The sequence below is a fragment of the Schistocerca nitens genome, chromosome 6 (genome assembly GCF_023898315.1).
Source record: "Schistocerca nitens isolate TAMUIC-IGC-003100 chromosome 6, iqSchNite1.1, whole genome shotgun sequence".
Taxonomy (NCBI): Eukaryota; Metazoa; Arthropoda; class Insecta; order Orthoptera; family Acrididae; genus Schistocerca; species Schistocerca nitens.
Window position 1 is genome coordinate 104,641,908 of NC_064619.1, and position 15,021 is coordinate 104,656,928.

The 15,021-nt window shown below is 40.5% G+C and overlaps 1 protein-coding gene across 1 annotated transcript in view; it reads left to right on the plus strand.

The window, feature by feature from the left end:
• The first annotated feature begins 6,605 nt into the window (after positions 1–6,605).
• Positions 6,606–15,021, plus strand: part of LOC126263244 (lachesin-like) — a 44,311-nt gene continuing 35,895 nt past the window's right edge. Inside the window, exons 1-3 of the mRNA XM_049960329.1 lie at positions 6,606–6,717; positions 6,775–6,899; positions 12,932–13,033. Of these exons, the coding sequence (XP_049816286.1) occupies positions 6,606–6,717; positions 6,775–6,899; positions 12,932–13,033 (339 nt within the window). The remainder of the gene's footprint in view (positions 6,718–6,774; positions 6,900–12,931; positions 13,034–15,021) is intronic.

Here is a 15,021-nt window from a genome sequence, read left to right on the forward strand (position 1 = left end):
GGCCTTTCAGCCGGCGCTGCTGTGTAGGGGGGACGCGCACGCTCGGAGAGTGCGCGGCAGTTCCACCCCTGAATATCCGCACCCTGATAAACGATGGCCGCTAGTGTCACTTTTTCGAAAATCTCTTAAGGGCAACGTGGTGCCATTCGCTGATTTATGTGGGGCATTTGTAGCTATACCTAGCAACGTTACCAAACGCACTGTGCTGCAAGGTCACTCACTACACACTGATAGCCAGCAGATGGCTCTTCATTTAAGCTACTCCCCTCTAATGCTCGGATTTGTGAAACTGTGTGAAATACTTTTTGTTAAAAGGGGTTAAAGCTTGAGATACATATGAGTTGTTCCCATAATTATAGTGCCAAAGGAAAGCTGATCTATTCTTCATTGAATCGGTGCGTGGTGAATACTGATTGATGTTACACTCTTTGTCTAACTTTGCACCACGGTGGCAGCTGGAGCTAACAACAATAAAAAAGTTATGTGCATTCGACCTGTAAGGTGTGAGCAGGCAATGACATGTAGTGGATGTGTGGCCGTACAGAATGGAAGTAGTTACGTAACAAATCGGAATGGATCTACACTACTGGCCATTAAAATTGCTACACCACGAAGATGACGCGCTACAGACGCGAAATTTAACCGATAGGAAGAAGATGCAGTGATATGCAAATGATTAGTTCTTCAGAGCACTCACACAACGTTGGCGCCGGTGGTGACACCTACAACGTGCTGACATGAGGAAAGTTTCCAACCGATTTCTCGTACACAAACAGCAGTTGACCGGCGTTGCCTGGTGAAACGTTGTTGTGATGCCTCGTGTAAAGAGGAGAAATGCGTACCATCACATTGCCGACTTTGATAAAGGTCGGATATCAGGATTGCGGTTTACCGTATCGCGAAATTGCTGCTCGCGTTGGTCGAGATTCAATGACTGTTAGCAGAAAATGGGATCATTTGGTTCAGGAGGGTAATACGGAACACGGTGCTGGATCCCAACAGCCTCGTATCACTAACAGACGAGATGACAGGCATCTTATCCACAAGGCTGTAACGGATCGTGCAGCCACGTCTCGATCCCTGAGTCAACAGATGGAGACGTTTGCAAGACAACAACCATCTGCACGAACACTTCGACGACGTTTGCAGCAGCATGGACTGTCAGCTCGGAGACCATGTCTGCCGTTACCCTTGACGCTGCATCAAAGACAGCTGCGCCTGCCATGGTGTACTCAACGGTGAACCTGGGTGCGCGAATGGCAAAACGTCATTTTTTCGGATGAATCCAGTTTCAGTTTACAGCATCATGATGGTCGCATCCGTGTTTGGCGACATCGCGGTGAACGCCCATTGGAAGCGTGTATTCGTCATCGCCATACTGGCGTATCACCCGGCGTGATGGTGTGGGGTGCCATTGATTACACGTCTCGGTCACCTCTTGTTCGCATTGATGGCACTTTGGATGTTACATTTCAGATATGTTGCGACCAGTGGTTCTACCCTTCATTCGATCCCTGCGAAACCCTACATTTCAGGAGGATAATGCACGACCACATGTTGGTCCTGTACGGGCCTTTCCGGATACATAAAATGATCGACTGCTACCCTGGCCACCACATTCTCCAGATCTCTCACCAACTGAAAACGTCTGGTCAATGGTGGCCTAGCAACTGGCTCGTCACAATACGCCAGTCACTACTCCTGATGAACTCTGGTATTGTGTTGAAGCTGTATCGGCAGCTGTACCTGTACACCTCATCCAAGCTCTGTTTGACTCAATGTCCAGGTGTATCAAGGCCGTTATTACGGCCAGAGGTTGTTGTTCTGGGTACTGATTTCTCAGGATCTATGCACACAAATTGCGCAAAAATGTAATCACATGTCAGTTCTAGCATAATATATTTGTCCAATGAATACCCGTTTCTCATCTGCATTTCTACTTGGTGTAGCAATTTTAATGGCCAGTAGTGTACATCTCTAAATCAAGTGTCCAACTCAATCAGCATCGTAATTCTGCAAAACACGTGCACTGCAATATTGTATTTATTCGCCGACGCAGGGCAAGCGAACTTTCAGTTAAAGTGCCTCCATAACACATGGTTCAAAAGGCTCTAAGCACTATGCGACTTAACATCTTAGGTCATCAGTCCCGTAGACTTTTGAACTACTTAAACCTAACTAACCTAAGGACATCCCACACATTCATGCCCGACGCAGGATTCGAACCTGCGGCCGTAGCAGCAGCGCAGTTCCGGACTGAAGCGCCTAGAACCGCTCGGCAACAACCGCCGGCAAAATGTCTCCCCTGTACGGGAATGTATGAGAGCAGATCGTAGACACATGGATGATGACATACAGAAGTTGGGATCTGTCCGTGCAGCGTGCTCGGATAGTCTAATAAAGCAGACCAGTCGCGCTAAGCGTGATATCCGGGTTGGAGCTCCGGTCCGGCCCGGATTTTCATTTTTGTTTTTCCATTATATAGCTAAGGTTGTCCATATTCGCATTTGCGAACACATCTCATGAGTAATCTAAAAAATATTTTACAGAAGAGAAAACTGTATGGAAAGTTTGTCCCGCATACCCTGGCTCCCGTCTAAACACAACGAAGTCTGGACCCCAGGCGCGACTTGACTGAAATTCAAAACGCTGACAACTTTTTTCAGAAAATATCGTTAAACGTGACGAAACTCGAAGTTATCAATACGAAATTGGCACAAAGCGATAACCTGCAGAAATTCAAGCGAAGAGCCAACGTTTACACGACAAAAGTAAAATTCAAACAAATGTGATAAGAGACATGAACAACATCCCAAAGAAGGACTTACCTCACAGCTCCGTATAATTGTGTGAACGTTCTGTGAGCTGTGCTCAAGTGCGGGGAGACTGTGTAGAACCCCTGAATCATTAAAACCATCATCTTAAGTTTCCTCTGTTTTTATTAATTTGGTCAACTATTGGGACATCCTGACAGATTATAACTGTAATCTGGACGGCCCATGAAGCCACAATATTCTCAATTCACTGATCATTCTATAACAGGGCTATCAAGGAACTACCCATGAGTGTGCCTCACAATTATACTTCCACCTGTACTTCTCCGTTCGAAAAATCACAGAAGTAATGTCACTTTTACTAAATTATTCTTAATTCTTTATTTAATGAGAAAAAGTCTAGGTCACAAATTTTTGAATTATTATGAATGGTTTAAGCTGAGCGAGGTGGCGCAGTGGTTAGCACACTGGTCTCGCATACGGGAGGACTGCGGTTCAATCCCGCGTCCAGCCATCCTGATTTAGGTTTTCCGTGATTTCCGTAAATCACTCCAGGCAAAATCCGGTATGCTTTCTTTGAAAGGGTGCGTCCGACTTCCTTCCCCGAAGAGACCGATGAATTCGCTGTCTCGTCTCCTCCTCCACACCCACCCAGCCCAATCCTTTTCAGTTATATCACTTTTATAAATAAGAGTGGAAACATTGTTTATCTCCTGTCGTCCTGCCTATGTACAGAAGTATATGAAAGAGATATTTTAATACATTTTTTTCGTATTGTACCGTTTGTACGAAATTAACAAGCAATACAACAGCACACGTCAATATGTACATGATTTGCTGCATTATTCTACTATAATAGTAATGCCAAGAGTGAGATTTAATAGAGAAGTCATTTGTTTCTTCCTAGTGGTAACGTGCTACTCCTGCTGTCACCGGTGATAATAACGGACCTCTACTTCGTGTAAGTAAAAAACAAAAATTTTGTTCGCTGATTATCATAGGTTATTTGCTGAACACAGAGTGCAGGGAAAGAAACGGAACTGTACAGTATTCTCATGATGAAAGAGACTGTGTTCTTCTTCTAGCCGTCAGCTGTCCTGTAACTTGGCTTGATCAGAAGCTGCGAAGCTCAAAGCGCAATTACAACTTGTCTGGCGTAGTGGTCAAACTAAAACTGCACTGAGATGCAACTGACTGGACGTAGCTGACAGGCCTGTGGATGGGTCTGAAGACTGAAACTTCATCAAAGCAACATTTCAGCCTATGCACCACTTCCGTACTAGTGATAAGAGTTCCATTATTAACTTGGCCACTTGTTTCATCTATACAGACTTGTTTTCCTAGCAGTTTTCAATCTCAAAATGATTCTTCAGGGCAGAGTATCTGCTGCAATGCGTAAATCACAGACTTTAACAGTGATTTACCCCCTATAACAAATAGTTCGTATGCTTGGAGGAACCACTTTAAAACTGACAACTTCTAGAATAATATACTTCATTATTAAATTCGTGAGTAACGGTTATAAAACTGCCACAGATACTTTGTGCCCGATCTCCAGTGATCAGTCATCACCATACCACTGTCGTTGCTAATCATTTCTATTTGAGTGCATCTACTACATGTGTGTTAGATTGAATGACTAGTAGCAGTGCAATTTCGTGACCAGATGAGTCTCGATTCGGTACCCTTTTCAGCTCTATTCCTTGCAACTGATGTTTAAATCGAAGTCATTTCGACAGCGTTGACATTTAAACTAAATTTGTCGTGCACCCGTTCTTGGGATAGGTTGGATTGTGCTATCCTTGGTATGTTGGTATCATTTATATTGTCATTGAGTAACTTCATTAATTGTTCCTTTTACAAATGCGATAACCAATCGTTGAGTATTGCGGGGCTCTTACGCTGTGCAGGTATTGTTGAAGTATGTAAAGGTTCTGATGAAATATGATTTGACGCACAAGTTGTGATGACGTCATCCGGTTGACCGACTAAAGTAATGTCTCCTTTAATACATCAAATTTATTTTTTTATTACGTGGGATATTCACACTACACATTGGAAAACCAACTACTGGTAGGGAACATTTTTCAGATATTAAGTTCTAAAAGAAGTTTAATATACTTTCTTATTCCGTTTATAAGTGATGGCATTCAATTTTTAAGATGCTCAATCCTTTTTCTGAAATTACAAAGACTTCTTCAGAAAATTAAGGTTTCTCTCCAAACATGAAAACAAGTTACAAGGGACAATGTAGTTAAGTACCTACTAAGAAACATTTGATTGAAATTTAATTGCGTTAAATTCGAGAAAATCTTGTGAGTATTGTGTTTAGTAGCCTACACTGTAACTCAGCTGCACACCAATAATCAGTAAGTGAAATCAAGTTAAGCTGAATTATCGTTAAAAACCACTTGCAGGATAAGTACATTTTGAAACAGAAGCTATTGGAAAATAACAGAAATTCCCATTTTCAAGGCAGGAAAAATTGTTAGGGCATTGAAGCAACATTCATCTATTTGCAAACATCACATGATCCATGGTAAAACCTTCTTCAGTTTCGATGTTCGAGACGATGCACGACGGACGAAGTATGTCTTAACGGTCCACGTGTTACATATACAGTTCAAAAAATGTATACAATTTTCTTCGTCATAAAATTGTGCACCTGAAGAAATATCAATGTATTCCGAATAACTTTAATTCAGTCTCTTGTTCGGTTTTAGGAAACTATAGGAAGGACGGGTTTGGCGTTACCATCTCTGGCGCGGAGTTTGAATATGCACGAAGAACGGCCTGATTGGCTAACTTCAGAGCTTAATACCTCGGTAATGGCGCAAAGTATCGAACTTTAATCTTAACAACTATTTCTCAGGACAATTTACCCTACAACACCCTTACAAGTCTTTCAGATTGTTTATGACTGGTCTGTATAATAATGTGATCTATCTAAGATAGTTCGAAAACTACTGTATTCACATTCCTACTTTCAGCAGTTCATTGCCATATCCATTTATAACTAATCCACAACTAGCTTTTTTCAGAAATTTAATAAATCCAGGTAAGCAATCTGAACGTCATAAACTGTTACACGTCAATCGACTATACATTAGGTCGACACATACTAACAGAGACTTATGTGATTAGTGTTAATAATATTAAGTAGTTGAATGTTACACAACATCCCACTTCCAGACATCTGCAGAGTACTCTGATCAACGTAAGTAAGGGCTGTAAAATTATTTTCTCTTTGATGATGCGTAGCCGCAACAGCATAACTGTCGTATGCACCTCACTGTGTACTGAAATGTTTTGTAACAGGTGAAAGGAACACCAGCATATCTCTGTTTTGTAAATATGTATAATCTACTGCCTCAGTGCGCTTGCTTAGCTAAGTAGTAACGTGGTCGTGGACTGAGTGTTGTGTTGTCCTGATCATCATTTCATCCTCATCACCGGAACGCAAGTCGCCCAATGTTGCGTCGACTGAAATAAGATTTGCACTTGGCGGCCGATCTTCCCCCAACGGGGCCTCCCGGCCAACAATGCCACACGATCATTTTTCTTTATCTACTACGTTTCGTGATGTGTTCTACATTATTGAGGATAGACGGAAGTAAAAGTATATCTAAACTGCATCAAACTTACCGTAAAGCAGCTGGTTGGTAGGGAATCCTGGACACCGATCGTCGACTTTTGTTTATTTTATTGTTTGCTCATAATTTCTGTATTTGTAACTGTCAATGTACTTGTGACTGTCCAGGAGCATCCAGCACTATACCTGAAACAACGCCCTGCAGAACGCAGTGTAAATAAACAGCGTGCTGTGACACGATGCTGCGGCACAGTATTTGCCTTACGTGGACGGACGTGCCGTGTGTTTCAGGGCTGCCTAGCCGCGAGGCGCGCAGCTACGACGCCGGCGTTCACCGCGGCGGTGGGGGCGGCAAGCACCACGACGCCGGGTCTGCAGCGGCCGGCGCCGCCGCCGCCTCCGGGGCCAACGCGCTGCGGTCCGCGCCGGCGCCCACCTCTATATTCGCCACCGAGAACTCTACCGTGGCGGTGGCGCAGGTGGGCGGCACGGCCACCCTGCCGTGCGTCGTGCGCAAATTTGCCTCCGGCGTGGTGAGTCGCTGCTCTTACACACGAACACTAAAGTGATTCTTCTGCCCTTCCTTGTCATCTTTCTTTGATTTTATGCGCCTAGACACGATTAACTCTCTTCTGTCAACCTCTTCACCTCACAAGGGGACCGTGGCTGTCCGTCATCATCAATTTCGTCGAAAATGATGGTTTGTCCAGTGACAGAAGTGGCAGTTTCAGGTGGCTATGCATTTAGAAAGAAATAGCGCTTTTGGTGCGAGTCGGGTGAGGCATCAGCTGTTTATGTTAGCGTGAGTCACAGGTAGCCGTTGGTGATGGAGGAAGAACACACAACTGTAATCCTAACGTCATGGTGTCGACTAGCTAAGCGGAAAGCTTTTATTTATTTTAATTTTTACGTTATTTGGACTGCAAGTAAACCGGGATAATACTCAATATATTTTATTTATAAAAAATTTCATAAAAGGCAAGAAAATAAAAAGACAAAGGAAAATTTAGCATTACAGATCAATTTTGAGGAAGGGATTCTAAGGGTTACAAGAAACCTTCGTATATAAAATGAGATGCTTATAATATTTTACAATTGATGATTTACGCGTTCTGGGGGAATATACATCGTAAAACCAGGGGAAACAGTAATTTTATAGCCATCGTGCACTTGTTGCAAATGCCGCATTCGACACTAAATAATGAAAAGTGTGAATTCAGCTACATGAGTACTAAAAGGAATGCGCTAAATTTCGGTTACACGATAAATTACACAAATCTGAAGGTGTAAGTTCGAGAAAATACTTAGATATTACAGTCATGAATAACTTAAACTGGAACAGTTCCATACATATCGTTGGGAGTAAAGCAACAAAGACTGTAGTAAAGAGGCACTTTACACCAAGCTTGTCCGCCCTTTTCAGGAAACTGCTCTGCTGTGTGGGATCTGCATCTGTTGGGTCCGACGAAGGACATCGGAAAAGTTCTGAGAAGGACAGTTCGTTTTGTATTTTTGCAAACTAGGGGAGAGAAAGCCTCGGACATTATATTTTATCTGAGATGGCAAGCATTAAAATAAAGGCGTTTTTCGTTGCAGCAGGATCTTCTCGTCAAATTTGACTCTACAGCATTCTCCAACGATTGCGAAAATGTTCTTTTCGCGCCTTCCTACACAGGGAGAAATGATCATCATGATAAAATAAGAGAAATCATAGCTCGCACAGTAGTATTTAAGAGTTCGTGTTTCCAACTCTCCATTCCAGAGTGGAACGGTAATGAAATAGTTTGGAGCTGGTTCGATGATCGCTCTGCCAGGCACTTAATTTTTAACTGCAGAGTAATCATGTATACGTATATGTATATTAAATGGTTCTTTTAAAGTTTCTATACAGAAACAAACTTAATTAAGGTTAATGAAAGGTCCCCTCTCACCACACAGTTTGACAGTAAACTTTGTGTAATGCACCATAGCTTCAAATATTAACGACGGTCCCTTGCGATGTACAACGGAATACATGTATATTGATGCAGTCTTCTCTGGATTTGATTTCCTTTTCTCTCTCAATGACATAGGAAGAGTTTCTAAGTTTTTGATCAAATTCTTTACCTAACGATAAAAATAGATATCAGTCTGATATTGCACGATAATAATCATCCTTCAACCTGAAAATCCTCTCTCATAACTGTGGATTTCTTTTCCTCGCCAAGGTAGATAACAGAAGAAATCTGTTCTCCAGCTCATAGGTTTTAATCACATCTAGTACAATATACTGAGCATTATCTCGGTTTATTTGCAGTGTACGTAGCGTAAAAATTGAAAATAGCGTAGATTTCCGCATAAGATCTCGATTCCACGACCCTCGGATTAATATTTCCGCTGCGCCACTCGCTGCCTCGAAACCACGCTACTATCAGTGGCTCATATCTCTCCCGACCCAAGCCAAAAAAGCAATTTTTTTCTCAACGCTTGGCCACCTGTTGGTTCCACTACTGCCATTTTCATTTCTAGCTAAACCAAGCCTGTATCATATGTCTGAACGAAATCGGTGATGATGAATAGGTCCTGTCTTCTTGCAAGAGTAAAACTTAACCAAACGTCCTCAATTATCTGTTGCATTTCAGCTTTTGTCCATCTCCAGAGTTTTTTTCCTATATTGATCCCTGTAACGCAGTAGAAGTTATTGCCACATGTCACACCTAATCTGTATTACGGTTTCCACTATTCTTTCGTCGCTGATTCTTGAAAGACCTTTTTCTTCTCTTATTAATCCTCATAATTTTCAGTAACCTTCTGCATCCAAATTTTACATTAGGTTTGACGCTATTCTCGTCTCTATCATTCCTCTGCAGTTTTGTCCTTCTTTGATTTTGTGTCAGAATCTGTGCTCACGAGACATATCAGTCTATAGTTCTTTATATTACGAGACGACAGCAATGCCATTTGCTTATTTCTCTGTGTCTCCTAGTATTTTCTACTGGGATTGTGGGGACTGTGTGAGCGATGGTAACAGAAAACGTTCTGAGTGCCAAATCTTACATTTGTCCAGAGACACCAAATACGTGTATCTCTTTTTGTAAGAAACTTATTTACATAAAAAAATTGAGGACATATTCTGATACCACAGAATTACGGTGCCCACCTCATCACTACAAAAATTAATGAGAAATTAGGAACTCAATAATTTGTTAAGAACGTTCTAAATGTCATACCAAGAAACTGGCTGGTTGCAAGTGGCAATAACAAACTTGTTGTACCAAGTGCCATTAATACAGAGGCATTACTTTTTATATGTGATGTAAGATAGGACAGATATACAGCAGAAATATTTTAACTAATAAATCTATAGTCAGCAAAAAAATTTCTCAATTCTTTTATAATTTTTACAAAAAAAATAAAAAATCAATTCACGAAAAGGCTCTCTCAATACTGTCTTCTGATTATTTAACAACCCTGGTCTCGGGACCAGATGTTTACTGTAAAAACCCCTGTGCTTTTGAGGAAAAAACAGCAACACCGTCAAGAGGTCTCTAATAAACATGGTTGTTCTTTCAGATGAAGTGATGAAGTACAGCATGACATACAACTGCCACGGTCTTTCCTCTTGTGTATACACTGACATTTTCCTGTTCTTCCATTTCAGAGTAGGTGTTTCTACTCGTTCTTCGACATGGATGAGTATAAGACACTTTGATAACGCTGCATTCGGAGATCTCACACTATTACATTGACAACAATGTTTCAGTTGCATTTTTAAAATGAAAAAAGACAGTTGTAAGCACTGGAATGGCATTATGAACGCCTGAGGGACGTGCTATTAGGCAAAGATACCATGCAGCTTCTAGTGATGAATGTGTGAAACATTTTTTCCACTTCGATAAGTTAAAGGATTTGAAGCAAGGTAGCGAGAACACAATAGCAGTGAAAACGCGCTTTTTAAAAAAGTCACACTTCGGACGTTTTCCATATGCACTCACCATATAAATCATTTATTTCTGGTAATTTCAGAATATACGCATGAAATAAATTAATGTACAACCTGAAGGTGCACTGTTTCTTCATGTGTTATAATTTTCTCTCTGAATCTTCTAGTTTTATGATTTAGCCTCCTGTATCGAAAGGAATACCATCAGTTGTTTTATTGCCATTGAGGATATAACAGAGAAGGTAACCTTATTTTCATTCCATCCTGTACGTCTTTGTCTCCTGTTCGTTCTCTTATTTCACTTGTGTTACATCCTGGCTAACTAATATAATGATACAGATCTATGGACTGGTTAAGTTTTCTGCTTCCTATTGAATATCTATCAATGTAGTTGGCCGGCAGTGATAGTAACAACTAAATATCCGGTAGCGGTGAAAAGAAGAGATCTCGATAGAGGTAATTCCCTCTACTGTAGAGAAGCTGTACATTCATCACTGAATCAAACATTTTGCTCTTATATTTAGAGACATCTTTTGATCGAGTTTCTGAAATAAAATCTCGAACATCGTAAATCTAAAGCAAAGTAACGAATGTAACAGCTTGAAAATACAAGGTACAAGATGTAGCGGAAAATACAGTTCCTATCGGTGTATACAGGGTGAATCACCTAAAACTTGCACCAAAAATGTTGCGAAAATGGTAAGTGCGGTTTAGGCAGAATGGATTGGTAGTCAGGGGATCGTATTGTTATCCAGTAAACAGACTGTAATAATACATATAAAGTGTATTTTTGTGCAAAAATACAGAGTTTCAGTTGAACGGAGCCTATTGACATTAACAAACTGAATGTAGAGTAAATCAGAATGTCAGTGGTCTTTTTTGCATGATTCTAGAGCGAGTTGTTTGTGAGATATCGTACTTTGAAAATTTCGCCTACCGACAGCTGTTCATTAACTGAGGTAACACATAATACAGAACAACAAAAGTGGGTTCACTGCTTATGTGGGTTCTGACCAGTAAAGAGACAGGTGACCTTCACAGGTTGTGTTCAAAATGACCACCAGCAGCGGCAGTACACGCTTCCCGTCTGATATGGAACTATTGCTGAACATGTGCTAGCATTTCAGGGAGATGTCCCTGCAGGATGCAGTAATACGACGTTGCCTATCATCCGTTGTAGTCGGCATGTCCTTGCAGACAGTGCCTTTCAATTTTCCCTACAGAAAAAAAAAAAACAGTAGGCGTCAGATCAGGGTAACTGGCCGGCCAAAGTCCTCTGAGTGCAGTCCGACGATTTGGAAACATGCAGTAGTACTCCGTGTACTATGGGCTGGACAGCCGTCATGTTGGTACCGCAGCTTCCTCGTAGTCTGCAGAGGAACGTCTTAAAGCATTGATTGAAGATGGTCTTTTAGAAGGCTTCGATACTTGGGCGCGTTTAGCGTTCCGCCTATGAAACATGGGCCTACGAGCCGATGGTTCACTGATTGGTAAATGTGGCTTCAACACTAGCAAGATACGTGATACATCTCTAGAATCCTGTCTTAATGCCCATGTACAAAAGTTAACATAATTCTCACAATCGTTTGCGTGCAGATCTTGATGGATAGATATGTGATAGATATGGCAGCGTTGTCGATGCAGAATGCGTAGGTCACTCTTGCAATTGCGCTGAGGCTAACGTGCAGATCAACTGTAATAGCATCAAGAACATTAATTTTCCCCTCTTCTATCGTTAGTTATTTCCTTCTAAGATGTTGTATAAGTATTACACTACCACGTTCACGTATTTGGTTGAAGAGGTTGATACGTAATTGCCGATATGGTTTACGTGTATTGGGATATCGTGAAGCATACACTGTACAAAAACGAACAGCATTCCTCCCACACTCTCTGTGCACCATGAGCATGTCGGCTTTTTCTCCATAGGCAAACCCCATCGTCCTCTCACCACCTACTGCTTGAACTGTCACACACTGACTAGCAGGTCACAGTGCACACAAGGAAGACAAAATCACACTGTGAGCAAACATAACAACTTCGTACCAAGCATATACGCAGTTTGAATGGTGGAAACATGTGTCGGAGTCAAAACCTTTCCAAATACGATATCTCGTAAACGACTCGCACTATAATCCACCAACGAGCGCCAGTGATGTTCTAATTTACCCTACATTCAATGCGTTGATGTCAAAAGGCATTGTCCCATTTAACGAAGGGTGTGTTTGCACAAAGTATGCACTTTCTAAATATTATTACAATCTGTTCTTTGGTTAACAAAATGAGCCCTGATTACCAGTCCATTCTGTTAAAACCGCACATCAGTAGCACTTTCCATTTTCGAAATATGTGAGGTGCAAGTTCTAGGTGACTCACCCTGTGTGTTTATTTATTTGAAACTAAAAATTATGTGGTGTTCAAACCAACTATACTTGCGAATCCTCAAACTACCTATATTTACGTCCCTCAACGACGCAGAAGAATGATTAATACAAAATGTTTAAAAGGAGGTAAAATGTTGTCATGATTTTAAAATTAAGTGACGTCCAGTCCCATAGAGATTAGAAGCATGTAATGTATATTATCCCAATGTGTAGTTATTATTATTTTGGTTCGTTTTTTACAACAAATTATCTATTGCAGGTGTCCTGGATACGGAGGAAGGACTATCACCTATTAACGGTTGGCCTAGCAACATACAGCAGTGATAGTCGCTTCCAGATTGTGCACGCTAGACACCTTCAAGTAAGCTCACACTTTTTAAACATCAGAAAATCTTCAGCGTGTTGTGCTTGTCGTTGTACTACCCCAATTCCTCAATTCCTTATCCTCTCTCCAAATCTCTTCATTTGTGGATAACTGTTTCACGAACAGTGGACTTTATTCTCCTACCACATGCGAACAGTAATAATGTTTGTACATAAGAACAGATTATTCATAATTTTTGTTTGTGTTTGAATAAATAAAACCATAATTTCTCCAAACTTTACAATAACTAAAATATTCAACAATTTTTCCACATGCCTAATAGTACGCTGTCATAAGCTGTTGCTGTTAGAAGCTTTTACAATTACAAAGGTATTACTTGTCACTCATTGAACATTTTCAGTTGTGTTCACATATATTGCATAATAAACATCAGACTCAGAGGCTACTAGATCAGAAAGTGACTTGCAAATTCGGTGATTAAAGCAAAACGCTACGACTTAGAGAATAAAGGTAAATTTAATGTGGCGAGAGAACAACAATAATTAATCCACGCTCCAGAGAAACTGACCTCGACATTTTTTTCTTTTTAAATTGGTGAAGGTTATAGGGACCCCTCGTGAAAATATATATCGACGTATGCAGAAGTTATGCGAAGACAAATTTTAACTCTGTCCAATATTTATAGCATTATTATGTTCGTCTGTATATACTGCCATGCACCGTAAAATATTTTTATTCATGGAAGTAGATTTTTTGTGGCGCAGTAGTAAAAATGCTCTGGATTACCTGAGATTTGTATGCTGTTTGTCAATGCATAATGTATCCGGAAGCAGTCCCACGTCATATTCAAAAGAGCTTCAAACGTCCAATTACTTTACAAATAATTTAATGAGTTAAACATTTGCCTTTAAGCATGAAGCGAGAAATAAGGGAAAGTTTGAAATATGATTACAGTTTGTTGACAGTCAAAGTGAATGAATATAAACTGGAAAATTGTGCACCATTTGCAGAAAAATTTAATTTTTCACGCATGTATATATTTATGACATCATATCTACTTAATTATGTGTTATACTGCGATATACTTTTGCAGCTACGTTTAGTAGTGTACGTGGATACAATTTGTGAACTGTGTGGCGAACAGAGTTAGTAGTAAAGTAGTAAATTAAAACGCCATGCCTGATGCGGAAGTCTGGCTGCACAAACACCGAAAATGTAATGGACAACGAACTTTTTTCTTCCATCATTTTGCGTAGTACGTTAGCAAGAGAAACCTTCGTAATGGCTTGAAACTATTTGTACACTGTGTTGGCAGTCGCTAAGTGCTGTCATTCTCAAATACTGGATGAATTAAGCCCAAGTACTTGCGCGCTGTCATTTACACTGCCTCAAGGCAAACGCAGCTTGTAACTGTAATACTTGTCATACTGTGTTAAATTCTTAATTTGACATTACACTTATTAATGAGTTGATTATAACAGCATTTTAAATTTTAAAATTTCACCAATAATTAATCACACAAAATACTGAAAATCTAATTTATCTTGCCAAGAGGCTGCAACTAGTACCGTCTCCCGGGATAGTGTTTTAATAATATAGATATCGGACCGAATATTTTTTGCCAGGAATATTTCTTTCATATCCACGAAACAAAACCAAATTCTCTTTGCGTTCTTGCGGAACAGCAACTCCTAAAACGTTCTCAGTATCAAACCATTATACGAGTAAATATCTAACGGAAAAGGTTATGTAACACCTGATACCTGTTTCAGCTGTTATTCTATACTTATTTACTCACGACTGTCTCCATCTCTTTGGCTGAAGTTACGGTAGTTTACAGGTCTCGGTTCCACGAGTCGTCATGAGAACTAAAATTACAAAAAAGACAAAATAGGTCAGAATTGTGAAAAATTCATAATTTCAGTTATCTACAGAATTAATTGTAACGGCAGGGACAGCTACTATCTAGGGGAAAGTGGACAAATTTTTTAAACTACATACCAGGAACACAAGTAATTCTGAGA